Source organism: Bactrocera dorsalis, chromosome 1 (genome assembly GCF_023373825.1).
Source record: "Bactrocera dorsalis isolate Fly_Bdor chromosome 1, ASM2337382v1, whole genome shotgun sequence".
Taxonomy (NCBI): domain Eukaryota; kingdom Metazoa; phylum Arthropoda; class Insecta; order Diptera; family Tephritidae; genus Bactrocera; species Bactrocera dorsalis.
Genome location: NC_064303.1, coordinates 114,867,904 through 114,890,443, shown reverse-complemented (window position 1 = coordinate 114,890,443; position 22,540 = coordinate 114,867,904). Strand labels below are relative to the sequence as shown.

Sequence of the window (22,540 nt, the reverse complement as noted above, 5' to 3'; positions counted from 1 at the left end):
ACCTTCCATAATATGGATATATATAATAAAATATATTTTATTATAAAATATTATTCAACCTTTTGCTTATCTAATATTAAATATTTTGTGCTGTCTAAAAGCCGATTTTCGATTTTGTGTCACCCGGTGTTTATGGTTTCAATAGATTTCTAACACTGTGACCAAAGAACGTATACGATCTCTGATGTCAGCTAAATTTATTGAATTCTCTGGTTACATGTCAGTTTCATTTTCTATTAACTTATTAATTGTGATTTTTGTTTGCCAGACTAATTATCCGTCATAACTCATAGTAACATTTAAATAAAATTATATCGTGCTGTTTGTTAAAAAGTCGGGAAATTTTCTTACCGCTTAATCGGTTGGTAAATTCTGCAAAACGTTAACAAAGTGCTTAAAATAAATGTGCAAATCTCACTCCCGAATTATAAAGAATACGAATTGACATCAAAGTAAAGTGTTTAGTGAATTAAAATATATACATATAAATATATAAATGTGTGCAGTTCTAATAAGTATATTATACAGTTATAAATTTAATTCTAATTCGAAGAAATTCATCAAATTAGATGAAGAACGTTCAAAGAAAAAGTGATAATGCTTGTTTATTTTGTAATGTGCTTTATGCATTGATTCCAATTCTCAAGTGCTGAACACAATACGACGTTATTTTGACGACGACACGACTGGGCCGACGGTTGTCGTTCTCGCTAACTTCAATATTCTCCTATATTTGCCAACGACAGTAGAGTTGGCAGTAGAATGGAAGATAGAGAGATGAGGAAGAGTGGTGATGCCACTAATATGTAAAATGTAAAATAATTCACAGCTCTTACAAACTTGACGTTATTTTACAAATAAAAGCATAAAATAACTCTATTTTACCATTTGTAATAACAATTGATAATTTAAAACAAATAAATTTACCTATTTACTTATTTTTTGCATAAAAAATTTCACTTTGAACAAAATATTAAAATTTCATTGAAGTGCAAGGTATTAGTATGGCCACAACGAAATTGTGTATATGCGAAATGGACAACTGCGTTGTCTTGTGTACATGCCGGCCATTGTTATGTTGCTGCATTCTTACGAATGTTCATGTCGTAAGATGCACAACGCCATTTTCAGTTCACTGTCGTTCTGTCGTGTCGTGTCGTAAGCATTGTAAACAGCATATCAAAGTGGTAGTCTTAGAGGTGGAACTGTAAATCGATTTCTGGAAGAAACAAATTGGGGATATTGTAACGGATTTCTCGATAAATCGTTCACCTTGTAACTCTTGAGTCCCATTTTAATGGCTATACACTTATCTGTTTTTCTTACTTGAACAACTTATCGCTTATTATGTACTGATCACATACACCGCGACAGACTGCAAGCGACATCTGTCAAATATTAAAAAAACATACTTTCTTATGGACACAGTTATTTAGACAGCTGCACGACTGCATTCTCTCAGTTGTCGCTCTCGCTTACTTGAAAATATTTTTAAATTTGCCAACGACAGTAGAGTTGACAGTAGAGAGGAGTGATGCCACTAATATGTAATGTGTAAAATTATTCAAAGCTTTAACAAACCTGACGTTATTTTACAAAGAGATGCATAAAATAGCTCTGTTATATCGGCTGCGATTTAGAAGAAGATATAAAATAAACGGTTAGAAACGATTTAGTGAAATGTTAGTGGATATAAAAGTTAAAAATATAACCATAAAATTCATTATAAATGGGAAAAACACGCATTTTAAATAGTTGAATTTTTGAACTTTAAAAGCAAATATCTCAAAAACCATAAATCAGCGGCAACTATATATATATTCTTGATCTGGAGGACCTCTTCTATCCGTACATACCCATTTTAACCCCGAAATCCGGGGATGCTATTCTAAAATTTACCCGTTATATCATTTGTAATTTACTTATTTTTTGCATAAAAAATTTCATTTTGAACAAAATATTAAAATTTCATTGAAGTGAAAGGTATTAGTATGGCAACAACGAAATTGTGTGCATACAATTTGCAGTTCACTGTCGTGCAGTCATGTCGTGTCGCTCTCTATATGTCCAGCACATAAACCGCAACATACACAAAATATTCTGATGGCAGGTTTCATTACATAATCGACAAAAGCGTAGATTAATACTGCGTTCAAATGAAGACTCTTTTGTCGCACATAATCGGTAAATTCTCGTTTGGTGCCGATCAGTACGTTCACATGACGACACGAGTTATAGGCTAGCCAGTCAAAAACGCAGAATCGTGGGTCGTGTCAGCTGGCACGACCTATCTTATGGGCGCGCACTGTAACTGCACAGTGAAAAACGCTACTCCCTTCTCTCTTTGACGTGGGATGACGTGAGAATCCGCGACATTTGGATTTTTGCCATCGCAAACGTCGCAGCTGATTGCTCTCTCACTACGCAGGGTTGCCAATATCGATATACTGCAGTAATTATCAACTTTTATAATTCAATTTGTTCAATATGTTTGAAATTTTCTTAAAATAACTCAAAATCAGAGTCGAATGCTATTATTTATAAATATATAAACTATTTTTGATAGTTTGTTTTCAGTTTTGATACTTTATATTGTAAAATATTGTTATTGAAAACAAAGATGTGCTTAAAACTATATATGCGTATTGGGCAATGGCAACATTGTTCAAATGAAAACAAAGCAAAGATGGCTGATTTCTGCGTTTTTATCACGTTCTTTACTGTGCACACATTTTGCCGATAAGGAAGGAAAAGGAAGGAAGGGAGTAGCGTTTTGCACTGGCTAGCCTTTTAGTCAACTCGAGGCGGTTTTTTTTCTTTTCTCTTCATCAAATTTTCGCGAATGTTAATGCCGTTCGTTTACGCGTCACTTGAAGCGTATTGCTTAGTTCCATTGTAAGTTGGTATGGTGGACTTATATTTTTTTTTACAATTATCATGAATGTGGTAGAACAATATGTATTTAAAAAACACGCTTTTAATATTTTTAAGGGAAAACTTTGAACGGGAATTCCCTAATCCATCTGAATTCTATTTAATACAAAACATGCTATTGATGTTTTGAAGATCCCGTAATTTTTTCCCCCATATTTATTCCTTTTCTTACGAAACATTAATGAATTAGTTAGATACCAAATCAATTGCGGTTAAAATAAATAAATATAAACGCATCTTAATATTGGGTAGTCGAAAAAGTCTTTTCGTATTTTTAATCAAACTTATTTTTTTTTTAAATTTACACTAATAAGTAAATAAACCATTTTGGTCGACCACTTTTTGCCAATTTTCCGCTAGAGACATTATTCCATAAGTGTAATTCTTGAAAAAACCGTTTTGGATGACAAAAGAGTACGTGTGTGAACTGGCACCAAGTGGTTCTTTGTTTTAGATAATCACGGTAAAGCATATTTTAGCGCTTATTATTTTTCTTAGTATGTATGATGAGTAAATAATAAAATCAAATTAATAATAATATTAGCAAATATTCACCCTATAAATTATAAAAATGAGTGATGATAAAAGTAATTTTGAGATGCCGCCACCAATGTCATCTTCGTCTGAAACTGCTCCACCCACCGACGGTGAGACGTTGTTGCTATCAAATGGCCAATCTATACCGAATGCAACACCTTCACCAGTCGAACCAGCAGTTTCTGCACTATCAACGCCTACTTTATCAATAACTGGAGGACCCACGAGCCGTTTAAGAGCACCAACTAATTACAGTAGTGACATAGCTGTAAGTGTTTCAAAAATTGGTCGACTTTGTTCGCACGCCGCGCCGAAAACAGGCCCACCACCTCGAGGTAATTGTTAAACCGTTTATTCAGTAGAAGTTCAGAATGGATTTTATTAGAATATTAAGTGCAACGTTAGGATAATATTAAAGGATTTGTATTATCTAACGAAATATTTTAAGAATCAAATTTTATTACACTGTAACAATTAACTCAATCAGATTGTCTAGCGACCCAAAATAATGTTATTTAAAATTTTTATATACTATGTGCTATTTCATACTTTTACATTTTTATACGTTATCTAGAAGAATTACTATCCCCTCAAATTTCAGGATACTGCATAATTACTTTATCTGAAATCTAACTAATAAAATATTTTACGTTAAGAATAATGTGATAATTTATCCATTAACATTTATATTGGAGTCCTTTGATGAATACAATGACTTCCAGATGTCTTGAAAACCAGCCTCTTTTGAGAAATAACCTTTAATATTTTATTTTGATTTCAATATGTGGAATATTTAGAAATTTGCTTCTTTGGCGCCTACTTAACGCTTTGTGGCATCTATATCCACGCTTTGAGCTCGCGAGTGAAGAGAGCTTTTCTGCTTTCACATATACCCAACCCATTGTTAAGGTGACGTTGATTAGTTTTCTTGAGAGCACCAATCAAAAAGCAGTAAATACGAAAGTGGGAATATGCACTTTAACAGGTATCATTGCCGGTCACTGGCGTACAAACGAACTGCACTAGGTAACAGAAAATATTTTGTTTACATACATATATAGACGGTCAAATGCATTTCCATTAGAGATAGGCTAGAGGATTGAAGGCCTTTCCATTAACACTAGGAACGCGCAACAACGCTTCAGAGTTTGGATCATCTAGTAGATGATATGCGCATCCATAACTACCATAAATCACTTGCCAAGGGCATTAGTTTACGTTTTTTAATAAAATTTAATAAAATTAGTTCCAAATTGAAAAAAAAAAACTTTTTGAAAATGTAATTTTAGTTTATAAAGAAAATCGAATAAATTAAACGTATATATGGTACAACTGAAAAGCTGAGAAAAAATTATAAACGTTGGGCCGTCTAGTTATTTACATAATGAAATATTTTTCTTCTTGTACCCAAATGTTTAAAGATCCTTTTTTTCAAATATTAAAGTTTTGAAATCCAAAACTTTTCATAAAAGTAAATAACCGACAAATGTTTTGAACTTATTTTTACGAGTTCATTTGTCGGACGCAAAACAAAATGCAGTGTTTCCATGAAATCCAAATACGGTCCATATAACAATCAATCCTTTAAAGGCGAATCGGATTTCTTTCTCGCGACAGTCGCGCCAACTTGTGCCTTTGCAAAAGTCTAGGTTTAGCACTTCTTTTTCATATCGAATGATGTTATCTGCTTTAAGGATTTTGTGGACTTGTCGGAGAGGAAGAGTCAATTGACACCAAATTTGCGATGGGCTCACGTTCTTATTATCGGCCTGCTCGAGGTGTTTCACCAAAGTTCTTGGGATCCTTTAGAAATTCCTCGATCATATTCTTATTCTTTTTCATCATCATTGCAAATTTTCGTATGTGCATTTCAGTTTCTTTGAATGCCAGTATTTGGGACTGCTATTCAATAGTGCAATTTCTGTATAAACATTGATTTGAGGCAAGCATTAAATTTATTTGCGCAAATACATACCTTCTTTTATATAAATAAACGAACAATCTCAATCGATCTGGAACAAATCCATATACTTACATATTTCGCTTTGGCAAAGCCGAAAATTATAAAGAGTTTCAAATCAGTAGTATTGCATGTAATTTGTGGACTTCCTGTTCATACCGATATAATATCCATATCAACTTATTAATTTTTTTTCTGTACTCTTCTTCTCTAAGAGTAAATATTTCAAAGTCAACCCAATAAAACTCAAAGAGAAACCTTAAGGAATCGTCTCAGTGTGACCCTCTGGAAGAACACTCATTTTCGGGGATTTTTTTATAATTAAATACATTCATAACGAATAAAAACTGACTTTTTTTGTTTATTTATTAGGTGTATATGTAATAGTTAAATAAATTGTTGAAATTACATGTAAAAAAAGTCCTGTTCGATGTCCACGATTGCGGCTAAAATTTTAATCTAAAAGAAAAATTTCATAAAGATTATTAATCTGTAGGTAAATCGCTATCGCCCTATGGAAGCTTATTTTCTTTTGGCTCTTTTTTCAACAGTCGCTATGTTCCCCCTCTGCTCCGTTTCTACAAGAAATGCTGTAGTGACCGTAATAATTTGAATTTCGATTTCAAAATTTGAGATAATGTTTATTACAGTATATAGTACTATATGATAATGCAACACTGTGTCGATCCCTTAACAAGCTTTCCTTCTTATTACAGCGGAATCGGCAAATTAGTTAGTAAATATTAGGGTACAATAGGGTGCTTCCTTTACAAATAACCCGTTTTTATATCATTTTTGTGGGTAAGTAAAAAGGACGGGAGTTTTTGCTGTCATGGCCACCAAGATTCTGCGATTTAACACCTCTCGACAATTGTTTGTTGAATTATGTGAAGTCACTTGTCTACACAGATAAGCCCGAAATAATTGACGCATTTGAAGATAATATTCGACGTGTTATAGCTGACATAATACGACCCAATTGCTGCGAAAAGTGGTCGAAAATTGAACCTGTCGCCTGGAATTATTCAAGACAACCGCGACGGTCGCGCGAAATAATTTTAAAATCATAATGGTACAAATCCTTATAATAAAATTGCTACATTCTTAACCGTAACATTAAAAAGTCCAATTTATTTAATTCCACTCTCCATACACCTTCATATACAGTTACGGACAACAAAATATAATCATCTATTCCGTTCTAAAAAATATGAATTTGATTTAAATTCAACTAAAATAAATAAATATTGGGGAAAAAACAATTCATAAATTTTGCGAAACAAAGGTAAAATACAAAGTTCGTCAAATCGAAGAAGACATCGATCCCAGGGATACTACCCTAGAATGTCAGGGCATAGCTATCCGGTCAGGCGATGTCGAGCTCGAAATATTTAATATATACATCCCCCCAGTTACATGTTGCCCTACAGGATATCACCCGAATATAGGTGCGCTACTTCGTGGTGAAAACCGTATGGTACTAGACGACTTTAACGCACACCACGATCTTTGGCATTCCTGCCTGTCAAATGATCGTAGGGGGATGGAGCTGGCGGAACAGATTGACGACTCGACATTCTGCACAATGAAGGACGAAGCTCCCACCAGAGTTATGAGCACCGAGCTCGCCCGATATTACCATTGCTAGTGGTGGTCTGATAAATAGCATAACCTGGCGACTTATGCTAACTCTCGTATCAGACCATCTGCCCATAATAATCTCGATCGAGAAGCCTCCTGATTTCGTTTCTGTGGACAACCGTTCCTTCATTAACTTTAAAAAAGCTAATTGGGTCGGCTTCACACAATTTACCGAGAGCACCTTCAACGCTCTACCCATTCTTACGGACGTATGCGTTGGCGAGCGTCAATTCCGCAAGGTGATCGCAGCAGCTACCGCTCGCTTCATCCCGGCTGGAAGAATAGCGGAAATCCGCCCTAATTTCCCAGCCGAAGCAGCTGTTCTAGCTAACGAGCGCGGCACCTTACGCCATGCCGATCCCGGGGATCCCCGAATAAGGGATCTCAATTTGGAGATTCGGCGTATGGTAAATCAACATAAGCGGACGAAATGGATAGAGCACCTGAAGTCCTGCAACCTCTCCACCGGTGTGAGTAAGCTTTGGGTTACTGGTCCACAGCGACCATATTCACAAACTGGACGAAGGAGTATAGACGGGAACTTAATATTGCAGTCGACGGCGTCAAAATTCCGACTGTCAATAACCCTAAGATTTTAGGCGTAACCCTCGATAGTCTATGCTCCTTCTCTCCCCATACGACCGCGATTATCGCCAAGGTATAGAGCCGCAACAAAATCCTCAAGTCGCTAGCCGGCAGCACATGGGGAAAAGACAAAGAGACGTAGCTGGCAACTTACAAGGCAATCGGCCGGCCGGTCCTCAACTACGCAGCACCAATATGGTCGCCTGGATGCAGTGGTACGTAGATGAGGAAACTTCAGACCTGTCAGAATACAGCACTCCGGACCACGACGGGATGCCTTTTGATGTCTCCCATTGAACACCTCCACAGCGAGACGCGCATGCCACCTGTAAAGGAGCATAATCAACTCCTCTCCAGGCAGTTCCTGCTGGGTTGTTTCCGTTGGAATCATCCTTGCAGCCACCTGCTTGTAGCGGAACCGCCTCCCAGGAGCATCAAGAGTCATTCCTCGACTATGTCGACGACATCGAACAGTACGCCGACCAGACTTCGGACGCAACAAACTTTCGACAGGCACTGACCGCCATTCACAGTGGAGCAACGAGTCTCCGCATGACACTGGCCACCTCTTTGCAAGCCCCACAAACCCTACCCATCTAACACCTTCCTCCCTTTGGCACGTTTCTTGGGCCTACCGTTAGATGACCTCGACGACAACACAAACAACCCTTACCATCCTAACGGGGATTAGCTAACCGTTAACAACAACAACAATAAAGTTCAAAAATCAAGAATCATTACAGATTATCCTTAAAAAAATAAATTTGTAAAAAACTTATAGAAAAAATTGTTAGTACTTTGAAGCGTACACTTCATCGTCTAATGCAGATGCACATCTTCCAGGCATAGACTGAAATATGCTCCGGCAAGTACTCTGTGGAACATATGTGAATACAATTATACTCGTATTGACGCCACGGTGTTTCAAGGAGTAAGTCGTGCAGCGGGCGCACAATTCTTTGTTTTTTGGACGTCGGACTCACGTCCAACCATTATTGTCTATCATATTAATTTTGCATTCAGACCATAGAATGTCAAACCATTATTTTTTTTTTTAATTTTCAGCTTCACTCTAGTTTACTTTACACTTTTTAAATTTAATATTTTTAAAACTCGACAATTCTATTCTTTCCTCTTTTTTTAGACTTCATATGATTACATTTGATATAATGCAAAAACAAAAGTCAGTACATAAATGGAAAATTTCAACAAATTGTTTCAAAACAATACCTTGATTCTCTTTTATTGTCCGTAACTGTATGCATGAATGCTTTGTGATAATGAAATTTTAACCAAAATTAGGTGGTAGCATATCGTTGATCCACTTTTTTCAGGAATACCTTTTCATTTTTCATATTGTGCAATCAGTTTTGCTAAATTTTGGTTTTTGCCTTAAATAATTACCTAGCTCACTTTATGTATTTACGAACAAGACGATTTGCGGTCGTTAACGAAACTTTTACACTCTATGCAACGTGTTACGAAAATATTAAAATGGAAGAAGCCCAAATACTAGGCGTCTTAAGCTCTACGCTTGCACACACCTTGCGTTGGTAGTAAGTTTTGCGTTGATACCGTAAATTGTTTACTCACAAATCCAAATCAACTTCAGTATCAAAAAGACTCTTTGGCAAACGTAGTAGCTTTGGAGACTAAAGCAAAAATTACTTATATACATTGTATTTTTGTAAGTGTATGTATGTACTTGGAAATTTAGTAATGATGTTTTAATGAATGTCATAATGATGTTTATGATGTTGAATAATATGTATGTGACTGCTGTGTGGTTTTGTTTTTTCGTTATCGCCGGTGCTGCCTCTCGTTTAGCTCACAACAAAGCTTAGTAAGCGATTTTAAGGTGCTTCGGAGAAACTTTTAGTTACTCCAACGACATTTTACGAGACAGACGTGCACGCGCCTGAATTTTGATGCGAAATAGAAATTTATATAAAACGTACATTATACATTTGTATATATACCACACTAGTAAAAAAAAATTAACGCTTGAAACTTCGGTGAGAAATTATTTTACGACGTTAGGAGAAGACTGTATATTGGCATAATTTTCGATTATAATAAATATAAGGTGTTTCTTTTATTATATTATCTTGTTAAATAAGAAAGAAAATAGTGAAATACTGGCTATGTAGCCATTCAGTGTAATGTTCAGATGATTTTGCAGCCAAGCATGCAAAACTGTTTTAAAAATTCTTGCTAACAAATCTGCACCACCACCACAAGAATAAAAAAAATGTATTATATAGTACATAATATGTTAATAGAGTATTGACTAAACCCTTAGAAAACCTTTTGAAATGGCTGTTTGAATGATTCTAAGGAAGTTTTATTTCTTATTTCTAAATAGAGTATATAATATATATGTATTTCAAATTAGATGAAGCAAAACTGATGAAATTACCGGGTATTTTGTTATGTGTAACATTTTTGAACATAATTTACGAGATAACGCCGAAAAGTTTTTCAATTTTTTTTAATAATTATCGTCTTACATTCATTTTTCCCAAAAAAAGCGCGTTATTCCATTCAAAGTGTTCCAAAAAAAATTAAAAATTTAGATTTGTTGCCTGTTGAAGGTAATTATCTTGCTTTGGCTTTAATAAAGGAATTTTAAATACATACATACATACATATATCGGCTGAAAAGCATTCGTGTTTTTGCACGAATTAACCTTATCCTCCTCCGCCCTTAAAGCGCATCCATTTTCTTGCGTGCTAGAGGCGACTGAGGGTTAAACAATGTAAACAAGAATTTATAACACTTTTGTATATACAATATTTATACAAATGTTTAGCTCAAAGTACTTAATAATAAAACGCGGTATAATCTTGCTTTCTTTATACATAAGTATCCCAGAAGAATGCTGTTCCCTATGGTTTTCCTACCCTCGTAGTTATCTTGAAGAGCCCACACCAATCAATTTTGGTTAAAAATATGGGTTATTTTGAAAAAAAATACTACTTGTGTATGTATATACCCATACATACATATGTGTATACATATGTATGTTTATGCTTATGTGAGAAAGATTTTGTCCAGCAACGATTCAACTGGTTAGAAACTTTAGAACTAGTATGAGGTTTCCATATAAGTAATGTTTTTATTAAATATAATTTAAATATTTTAATATAATTTACATTTTAATTTGGAAACATCAAATGTTCTATTTTTGGGCCAATGCTTGAAGTCAATGCATAAAAACATATTATATATTGTATAAAGTGAAATCACAAATAATAATAAAATTACAAGTCGCGGTATGTGTTTGATTTGATGGTGGTTCTCTGATTAGTTCAATTTTATTTAGGAAATCCTAGATTTAGACTAGTATATTTCCATACCAGTTTCAGCTTCGCTGAAGAGTATTTATGATTAGGTTTGTAGGTATACTATTTGTTGATTCTCGTGGTTAACCACTAATTATGAATATGTTATAAACTCGATACTCGGTGACATACATAAACAAACTGAAATAATCAGTTATATATGTAAAATGCATATATGTACTTTGAATTTATATAATAAATAAAAGGTTTCGAAGTCAAAATCACTAAATCTACATACTCACATACATATGTATGTAAACCAAAAATTTATTTATAATGTACTTTCTTTGGTTCGAAAATAATTTTATTTGCTTAACTATAGCCCACTTACATTCATACATAAATATTTGCATTGGATTGTAAGTCACATACATACGTATGTATATTTTTAGCACTTTTTAATTGTTGGTTGTATATCAATAAGCTTGCATACAGAGTGAACCATATTTTAGATAAAGTTGTGTTAATTGATTATCAGTTGGTTTGCCATTTCATGGTAAACTGACTTATGCTTCATTTAGTCACCGACATGCCGCCCTTCCGTAGTGACAACATATGCGCCATTTATGCTTTCTTTGGTCAACGACATACCGCACTTGCGTACTCGTAGTTGTTGTTCTTTAATGATCACATTTCTTTTTCTTTTTCTGAATAATTGTATTCGACTTTAATTGCGAGTTAGTTTAAGAATATTTCAAATTGCAACCTTGTGTTGCAAAAGAGAAATCAGCTGACACGTTTCTACAGAAAAAAATTCAATTTTCGCGGATATCCATGTATACGGACGGTAGATGCGGACGATAGAAGCGGTGATGCACACTCATGAGATACGTCATAATCAGTTGATTCGGTCCACGGACTTGAGGCTGTAACTAAATGAAGCATTAGTCACCGACGTACCGCCCTTACCTAGTGATTACGTAGTTGTTGTTGTTCTCAACTGAGCAACGTTGCTGTTTCAACGTATGTATGTAAATGAAAACTCACCACAGCTTCCACCGTGGAGATTTGCGCAAATTGGATTTTGTTCGTTGAAGCGGGTTAGCTCTTTGAATAATATACCAAATATTTGAATATGTATTTATGTTCTTTGGAGTAAAAAATGTACATATTAATTTCAATTAAACCTACGAATCCTATTTACGAAACAATAAGAAAGATAATAGATTGTCAATATTGAATTTTTCATCCATTTGAGAATTATGTTTGCACTGTCATTCTACTAATCGCTTCAATGACGAGGACGGTGGACATTACCATTTTAATTTTTGTAATCATTGTTATTATTTTATATATTTGTGAATGAATTGATATAAAAGGCAAATGTGAACGTGTTCGCGTCAGCAAACAAAGTGACAGTCCAATTAAATAAAGAAATCATTTGAGTTGGAATTGATCGAAGTATGAATTTCACTAACATCCTTACTTAAAACAAAACTAGTAGTTAGGGGTTTTATACCACAAGCTAACTGTGTATCACATTTATAGAAGATATACAATTTTAAGAATTCATTTAAACGTAAGTTGGTATTTTCGTGTGTGTACTTTTTTAAGGTTAAAAAGAAAATATTAATTATCGCGTATATACATAAATAATAATGTGCACAACGTAACAAGCGAAGTGAAATCAAAACCATGGTATGCGCTTCTCTCCAACACTTTCATTGATAAGTTATGAATGTTGTGTACTTACAACAAAAGCAATCAATTATAATTATTTCTTATTCGAGCATGTTTATGTATTTTTTACTGATTATTATTAATTTTACTTGTGCAAAAAGTTTCTACAAAAGACAACTCCAGAATTTACGCTGCTTTATTGTAAAATATTGAAAGAGACAATTACATATGCAGTCTACTGTCGAACGCATATGCTTTGTCATTTAGACCTTGGAACAACTATTTAGGAATATCTTACAATTTTCATTTGTTCGAAACTATACGAATACTTAATGAATTTTTTTATCTCTCTTGATTTTAATAACACGTAACTTTTTGAAATCAATGTGTTATCGTAAATTTCGGAATAAATATAAAATTATAGCATAATATTAGCGCACGTTTTCTAACTATTATGGATAGTGTAATTATCTCCAAAAATATTTTTGGAATGGTTGTGTTTATTCTCATTTTGTATCCCATTCCCAGACTACTTAAATTGATTTGTAACTCAGAATATTTTTGAAAAGAGCCTGGAAATAGTTGTCGAACATCCAGGTAAGCAACAATTTAGAGGAACCGCATGCACCTTCTTTACGAATTCGGTTTATACAATATATTTATAACACAAGTTCTTTCTGTTAACAACATACAATGCCATATTGTTTAGTTGCGTTCTGTACAAACACGTTAACATAAAGTGTAACAGAACAGTCTGAGAACTTTAAGCTATGCAAAACTAATAATTATGTATACATAAATGTATTTTATGTACATCAAATGCGAGTTTTCAAATTGGTACAATATTTAATTTTTTTTTTTAATCTTAATATGTTTTACATTTTTTGGTTACTCCAGAGCTTACTTTATTAAATTAAATTTATTAATTAGTTTTTGTTTGACAATTTACCGTTGTGCTTGATAATTTTTTAATTTCCCGCATTATCCCGCATTTTAATTTATCCTTATTTGCCTGCGCCATGCTCTTTCATTTTTTTTTTTTAATTTTATTTTACAGATTCAAAAAGCATGAGTCGTGAAAGCGATGGCAATTTGAGCTCTATTAACTCAGCATACACAGGTACAGTATTGCAAACGTTTTTCTTGTATCTTTTTATAAAAAACAGGTATTCATAACACCATATGACTTCTTAAATTATTTCAAATGCTTGATACCTTGCACGGTCCTTTATATTTTCTCATATTTCAGTTTATTATTGCACTGTAACTCCTAATATACATATTTAAATAACTAACCTATATAAATTTTAATTTTTTCATTATATAGAACAAGAAAAGAGTTTTTAAGCAATTTTACTCTATATTTGGATAATATATTAAATTAGAGTAACAGTTCTCAAAATATGCACTAGCTAACATGGAAAACATTTCTTAAATATATACTAATTGCATATGTACTATAACTCTGGCTAGTTTTTTTATAACTTATAACCAAATTTATAACTTTGTTTCAATATAAGTAGTTCATATATTATGCTTATATTTATCTCGTTTCTCCTGTAAAGTTATGAAAAGTAAAGCTACGCTATTTTGCATTGTAATTGACGATTTGTATGTTTGAGTGAACTAAATTGTTGATGTCGAAAAGTGCAAGTTTTATCAATCTGATTGAATATTGTTCTCATCTTTTCTTATCTGTTTTTCTAAAATTCGTGCTTTCTACGAGTATTAGTGAATCGATGAGATAAACACAACAATTTCAGTTAATCTGCTATCTATCAAAGCGCCAGTACTTCAAAAAAGCAATTTTATGTGAAGCCAAGTAGAATACTTCATACTTGTATGCTTATTCTTTATTTGTGGAAATGTTCAGCTTTCTCATTAGTCCCAAGTTGGGACATTTAAGTACTATTTAATTAAATAAGTATATAATAGCTTTTATTTATAAAATTTCGTTGCCATAAGTCTACATTCGTACCCACATTGTACGAATGTACGTATAGTATATACATACATATGTAGTATATTTGTAGCTAATTGACCAATGTGTGGGCTTTCATACTGCGCCACAAATTTTTCAAATAAAGCTGCAGCAACTATGTGATTTGTCATCATATAATTCTTTTTCTATCGTTGTATTTAATATACACTGCGCTTCAACTGACTTGCACACTTCAGGTATAAATAGTTTAGGAAAATTTCTGACAAGTTTAAAAAAGCTTCAATTTTTATATTATATTTTATAGTGTGTTTTTTTCAGCATCAAAAAAAATTAAAGATTCAAATTTGGTCATCAACACAAATTACATCTTTAAATGTTCTTTAACATTTTTAAGAAAGGACATAATTTTAACTTATGCCCTAACTAATTTTAATATTTGAATATTATTTTAATAATGAGTCGATCCCGCCTAGTTGAGAATGACCTCAAAGATTCAATTGGGTGGCGACTTGTAAAATTTTCCAATATAATTCAAGAAAATTCATTTATCAAGACTTTTTAATACCTTCAACTAATATGTACCTTTTTTTAGTAGAATACTGTCGACTAGACTCGAAAACTTTCCGAGCCAATCATCCTCACACCTTTTCTATTACATTGGTGTCTGATGATTATACACCCTCAGTATGAAGTTGCACTTCGCACGCAGCTCCTGTACATCTTTTTCATTTCGGGGAACCTTAAGTGGTGGATAAGCTCACTTTAACACCAGCATTTGGCCAGATGTTGGCCAAATTGCTCACTTGTTAACATCGGAAATAACTTTTTTGATACCGCCTTTATAAACAACCATACTCCGACTTATTACTCAAGAAATTGTATATAACTTTTCGACTTCTGACAACTGTTTTGATATATTTTGAGCTTTAAACGATATCCATTTTAGTTATATTAAAGTAAAAAGAGAGCATTTAAGCAATACAAAAAGTTGGTATCAATACGTATTCAAACTCCGAAGATAAATTCAAATCGAATCGCATTAGTTAACCTGATGACGCAAAAATATGGAACAGAAAGTAGAAAAAATGTACTTATATAACGGTACACTCTTATCGCTTGTTTTCTTAACCTGTGATTGTTCATATAAAAATGAAAAAGTCAGAAAACAATAAAATAGCTAAAAATTTATAGAAAAAATTAGAAGCTATTGTATTAGGCTGATGAAGATGTACTAACCTGGTGTCGCGCAGTGTATATACATACGTGCGCGTAATTATGTCTATCCACTAGTCCAAATAGACGTCGTAACGCCCATAGGATGTTATTTAAAGGTTGGCTAAAGTGTTTATAACTAATCTACAAATCGTATCTGACAGAACATGATCATTTAATTAATGAAAAATGTTTCTTAATCGATTAATGTGCTTTTAAATATATTCCAGTATATAAACAGTAATAAAAACAGACAGTCACTGACCCATGTATCTAATCCCAAAATGAACAAGTTGCAGCTTGTTAATCTGACACTCAATAGAGGCAACAGCATTAAATGTTGTTACTTCAACATGATAAAGTGATGACGGCGGATACAAAAGGAAATTCTGCTAGCCTTAGCTTGTTGCCACTTGTTAAACAAGGCCAATATAACAGATCTTAGGACATTTTGTGCCTGATTTACTGCACCGTGTTGATTGCTGAGTGCTGTTATACTATGTTCAGACCGACACTTAATCACACGATTTCGGCTGTTGAGTGGTTTATCCCACTAATCTTATAAATTTACCAAGATTTCGCCATACAAAAATGACAGTTCCAAATCACTTAATTGAAATGATTTGAAACTGATCCACGCAAAATCTCTCTGTGCGACTCTGATTTTGCGCCATCTACTTGTCAGCATTGGAAATCTGTTACATTATCACAGCTGATTTAGACACTACAAAGGGAAAAAAATGTAAACAAACACATTTATTTTATAGCAATGAATCTAATTTCACCTGAAAATCGACTTAACAAATGAAAAAATGCATTCACTATTTCTATTATATGGAAAACATTTGAAAAATGACGGCTTTTATTTCAAAATACTATATGACAATCTTTTCTTTTGATAAATATTAAGCGATGTGCCTTCATGAATGACAATAACAGCTGTTTTTTGATCATTCTAACGGCAGTGAGAACACTGTTGGGTTATGAAATGATTAAATGTAATCTAATCTTTTAAATTTTCGGTCTAAACATGGTATTAGGTGAGGTTAGGTGTGAGTTCACAGCCTTTTTTTCCTTCCTATACGTGTAACTCAGAACGACGTGTAACTTATACGACTTTAAATTCATAAACGGAAAATAAAAATGCCCAAGGTCTCAGTTGTAAATTGGACATGTGTGCATATACTACACATACATACATATGTACATAGTGCGAGTATGTCTAACTTCTCTTGTTTTCGTTATGTTACGTTTTTTGAGATATGGTCGCTGTGCGATTCAGCGAAACAGTGCCTTTTAATTCGCATTATACCGGTTTTACCGTTTTTCTCACCTTTATGAACTGGCTTTGTTATTTCTCATGTGAGCCGTTCGCCAATGCAAAATGTTTATATGGTTCTATTAGAAGCTAACATTATGACATTTAATTTAAAAGTTTCCCAGTAAAAGTTATTTTCAGACAAGAAATGTGTGCAATAAAAGGTCTAGTTTATATATTTGTGTACACCTACATATATATGTACATATGTAGATGTCATATTTGCAAAAAGATATTAATGTTTTTTGTAACTAAGCAAAAGCTTTGAGTTCCACAATTTTTTAAAAACTTTAAGGAGTACTATTTTACTAAATACACTAATATCCAACATAAGAATTATACTTTAATGTCGCTTGCTTAAATATTAACCAAAAACACATCAACTAATTCTTTCAATTATTGTTAGTGTATTTGGTAACGATATTCAGGTGTGTTTGCGCAAAATAAACCAAGTAACCAGTTAGCCAGATAAGTTTACTGCTACATAGAAAAGTGCATATTTTATTTTACGCCCCATCTAAATATTTAATTCTTTTCGTTTGTTTTGGCACGAATGTTATGCGACCTGAACGTTTCTGGCACGGTCGATCTCGTAACGCCACCTAACACATTCGTACATACACACTTACATTCATAAATATTAACCTTATGTTGGCAAATGTGATCTATTTGAATAAATTGGTACCGATGTGAAATGTCAAAATGATGTGGCCGGTTCATGCAACTACTTCTACTAACATACATACATACAAGCATGTGTACTTATTTGCCTATGTATGTATCTGCTTCTACTTATTACTCAACGTTCGACAGATTTGTACCAGGAGACTGTGAAGCGCTTTACACGGTCCTCACTTTCCCCTGAAATGGATCAGTACTTATCGTCACGTAATTCAGCTAAAACTACTGCGACATCCCTGAAATCTGGGGATGGTGATCACCACACCTCTTGTAAGTTAATATATCTCCGTCAAAAATATTTTGTCGGTGAGTGTTACAAGTATTGGTCGTGATTTTCTTCATATCGAGCGACCGCTCAATGCTCACTTACAAGATATCTGTATATACATGTATACGTAAGTTTAAAATGTTTATATTTTTGCACATACACATCGTACATATGTTTCTCACGATTTTCATTTTGTGTTTTTATCTTTTCTTTATATTTTTCTTTTGTTTTCTTGCTTTTGTAATTCACTGTTTGTCCTCGTTGTTGTTTCTGTGCTTTGCGTTGAAAGTCGATTTGTATCTTGAAGCCACCGGGCGCCGCCGCAGTTCAGGTAAGCAGTTCGCCTACTAACTGTTTCATACATATATTTTGAAAATTATTTTGAAAATTATATGGATCACTTAACTCCCTTGACAGAGGCCTAGTCCGTACTAACTTTTATATATTAGTAAACAAACAAATATTAAAAGTTCACAAAATACATAAGAATTCAAATTACTATACACTATATACCATTCACATACCATAAAAATCTACTTGTATTTAACATCTTATACTCTTGCAATATTCTGTTGGGGCTTTGTCGGTGATGGGTGTGCAAATAAATAGTGCGCATTTTGCAGTTATGATTCGGCAATGAAGGCGAGTTTAATGTATGCGTTCAGTGCTTTTTTGCAATTATGTAAGTACTCGTATGTGTCGGTTACTCCACCGCTACGCCACTGCAATGCCAATGCTAAAGTAACGCAGCGCGGGTGTAGGTGCCTTCACATCGCATTTGCATTTGATGCATCAGATGTGTGCTACTTGTTGATGCCTTAATTGGGTAAAGCGCATGCATTAAAAAACTGGTATTGGTTCGGTTGTCGCTTTAGCATAACAACTTGTATTTGTTTAGCTGAAGTTGACACCAAATCAACCAGTATGAATCATTACTTGGTTAAAAATGTTTCTGTAAGTGTGCCAAGTTTCTAAATAATAGAAGTAAAAGGTATATTTAAAGAGAAAATACAGAAATATTGTCCTTCTAACGCTCTGATTTCACAGTCCAACTTCGGAGCTTGATCGAATTGGAATTATTTAGTTGCCGTGTGCGGTTTTGAGGCAGGTGCAGGAATCAATACCAATTATTATTTTCAACACTTTCTGATGATTTTGAACACATTTCATGAAGGCGGTATACACCGCAGCACCCGTCGCCCATCTGTTTAGATATTGTATCGGAGATTGGCGATATTTGTTGTGCAATGGCGTAATTAGAACGCCATAGTTATTTGTGTATACATACATAATTATATTGTACATATAGAGGCTCGTTCGTATGTACATACATACATATGTATATACTTATATGGAGAGCGATGTGTAAGTATGTACCAAATGTTGAGAGTGGATTCGTGATCAATTGATCTCTACACGTTTATACACACCCGCTCCACATTCATGCTTACATACATTCAATTATCTATTTATGCATGTATATATTGCTGGAAAATTCGATTTGCAACACCCTCACCTCTTCGTTGTTCCAATGGGCAAAATAAGTATAGTCACGCATACATATGTATGTATTCCATGGGACATACACTTACTAGCTTGCACATGTATGTAGGGTCACAATGCTATTCAGCTTGCTATTGCTCATATTTTCTCTACGGGTAGAGTTTTTTCAATTTGGCCGCTTCCAACTCAAATGCATTGATGCACCAGAACAGTTAGTTCCGCTCGTTGTTCGCTGTACACGCTGAATGTTTAGCCTTGAAATAAAATAAGTGATAATCTGGCTTGCAATTGAAGAAAATGATAGGAAAGTTTTTAAAATGTGTACGTATAATCACTATGCATAGACTCAGACACATATGTATGTATGTACATATGTACATATCTACATATACTGCATTTCTTTTCGCAACAACTGTCGATCATTTTATCACTGACGAGATTACTGTGGTCATACAAGTTTTACCGTTCTTTACAATACAAGGATAAATACAACATTTGGTGACACAACAATTGTCAATTCTCATTTAAGAGGCGAATTTTCTAAAACTTTCATATAAGTATATGTAGGATATGGATATGTATGAGAACATAAAATTGAATGTTGTTTTTTAAATCTGGTAAAACGTTGTGTATGTAACAATCATTAGAATTTACATACATATTTAGTTGTTATTTGCAAGAAAATGGCCAAAATGCAACACGGTTGTGTATTTCGTCAGTTGTTCAATTGTCCTTGAATTGGTCCACTTTTTCTTCTTCAGATCATGGTGCCGTTCTAACACAAGATACAGAACAGTTTATAATTGGTCAGAAGGTATGGGTAGGCGGTATTCGCCCCGGACAAATTGCTTACATTGGCGAGACTCATTTTGCCCCTGGGGATTGGGCTGGGATTGTATTGGATGAACCGAATGGTAAGTATTCATCGGACGAGAAGAGTCATTTCAGTGACACACTGCGTATACTTATTTAAGGTAAAAATGACGGATGCGTCGCTGGCAAACGTTATTTCCAGTGCGAACCAAGGCGGGGTATTTTCTCGCGCTTAACACGTCTCACATTGACACCACTTTCTGGGGCAAATACGCCGACCTCGCCACTTGCAAAAATGTCTCCTGAACGTTCACGTACGGTGTCACCAACTGCCAGCATACGCAGTTCATTTCTACGCAGCCCGGGAAGTATGTGTACATTCTCTGACATTGAAGATTCATTTTAACATTTTCATTTAATTATAATTTTTTATTGCATTTCATAACCAAGAAAATGGCTTGGCAGTTGGCGATCGCATTATTGTGTCGTCTGGCTTCGGTAGTCGTCCAGGTATATTGCGCTATTTGGGTGAAACGCAGTTCGCTTCAGGCAATTGGTGTGGTGTGGAATTAGACGAGCCTTCTGGTAAAAATGATGGCTCTGTCGATGGTATAAAGTAAGTTGTAAATAAAGTATTGCTTAACAAGATTAGAATTTTTTCCATAATCACGTATTTTTTCTGAAAATATATCTTTTAATTAACAATTAAAAATTGTCTGACTTCCTGAACAAAATATATATGTACTTATACCCTAATTACGCAGGTATTTCGAATGTAAGCCGAAATATGGAGTGTTCGTGCCGATTGCCAAAGTATCACTTTCGCCGTCATCCAAAAAGTCTCGTCTATCCCGAACAGGCTCTCGAGAATCTCTCAACTCAATTGGTACTATAAACAGCATCGCAACAACAAATACATCTCGCTTGCGCATGAATGCTCAGGTATAAATAAGACGTTATGATGAACTTCTGTTGGCGTTTATGAACAAAACATTAAAACCGAGTTCTCACTGGCTGATGTTTATTCAATTTAAATTTCTCTTAAATTTAAAGAAATATTTTTTTTTAATATTTCTTTTCATAACTTATAACCATAAGATCTGACAATTAACCAAACTAATCGAATCAATTAACAGAAACGAAATTAAATTATTTTCTCATACAGCGCAAATCTTTGTCAATCAAGCCGGTCGTTGCCGCGCCTAAATCGCAATATTCCATGCAGGTATGCTATTTTACATCTTACATATATGGATCATGAAAGCTGGGAAGAAATATAAATGTACATGCTTGACCATTATTCCAAATATGTCTATGCGACTGAGACCCCAAAAATTTTAAATGTACCTATCGTCACCTAAAATGTAAAATAATGTAACAACGTTTTCGGAAATTTACAGGGGAAAGAATAGAACACGATATAAAATGGAAGATGAGTGAAAACAAAATTTAATATTGGTTAAAACAGGGTTATATCTGATAGTAGAATCTAAAAATGTTGGACATACATATGTACTTATGTATATGTATGTAATTTGAAGTAGTGGGTAATCAATGAAACACTCAATTTCGAATTTTTTGATCATACGTTATTTTGCATTTTAGATGACGATATGTATGTGGATGTATATATACACATTCCAGAGTATTCGCACAAAGGAGTTTTCTGTAATTATAAATAATATAATATAAGTTCCCATTTAAGAGTTCTGCCCATAATGAGTACATACAAATGTACATGCTTGTATGATTCAAATTGTTTATCTTTAATACTACCGCAGTTTATCAGTGGCTAAATACAACTTCATTGTGTGAATACTAAATGAATACCTATTAATAATTGCACTAACTAAACACTTGTAATTTCCTCCAATCCGACGATATTTCGCTTTACCTTTATGTAGTTATTTTTTCTTATTGCTTATGTGTTGTTACTAAAATATAATTTTAAGTTTTTCTAAGTGCTAACAATAAATGAAATGTACAAGTGTATATGTATTCATAGGTATGTATGTTGTTTGTTATTATTTTGTCTTTTTAAATCAAATAAATCAATCACTTACCTTTTCTATGCACGTTATTATTATTTTTTTTTGGTGGACCCTTGTTTTACAAAAATCGAATTTTGATTTTTCATAAACAAAGCTAAACATTTGGTTTGCTATCATTACATTCGACTAC

The 22,540-nt window shown here is 33.7% G+C and overlaps 1 protein-coding gene across 19 annotated transcripts; it reads left to right on the top strand.

Annotated features, from left to right (window-relative positions):
* Positions 1-203: 203 nt before the first annotated feature.
* On the top strand, positions 204-21,584 carry LOC105229331 (restin homolog; the record flags this gene model as incomplete). 19 transcript variants are annotated; one of them, XM_049451805.1, is given in 10 exon segments in its annotated part: positions 228-452; positions 3,433-3,806; positions 13,680-13,742; positions 17,908-18,045; positions 18,333-18,374; positions 20,308-20,460; positions 20,521-20,727; positions 20,810-20,975; positions 21,124-21,301; positions 21,525-21,584. In XM_049451805.1, coding segments are annotated over 9 exon segments (1,308 nt in total), but the record flags the coding sequence as incomplete, so codon positions are not given.
* Between the last annotated feature and the right edge of the window lie 956 nt (positions 21,585-22,540).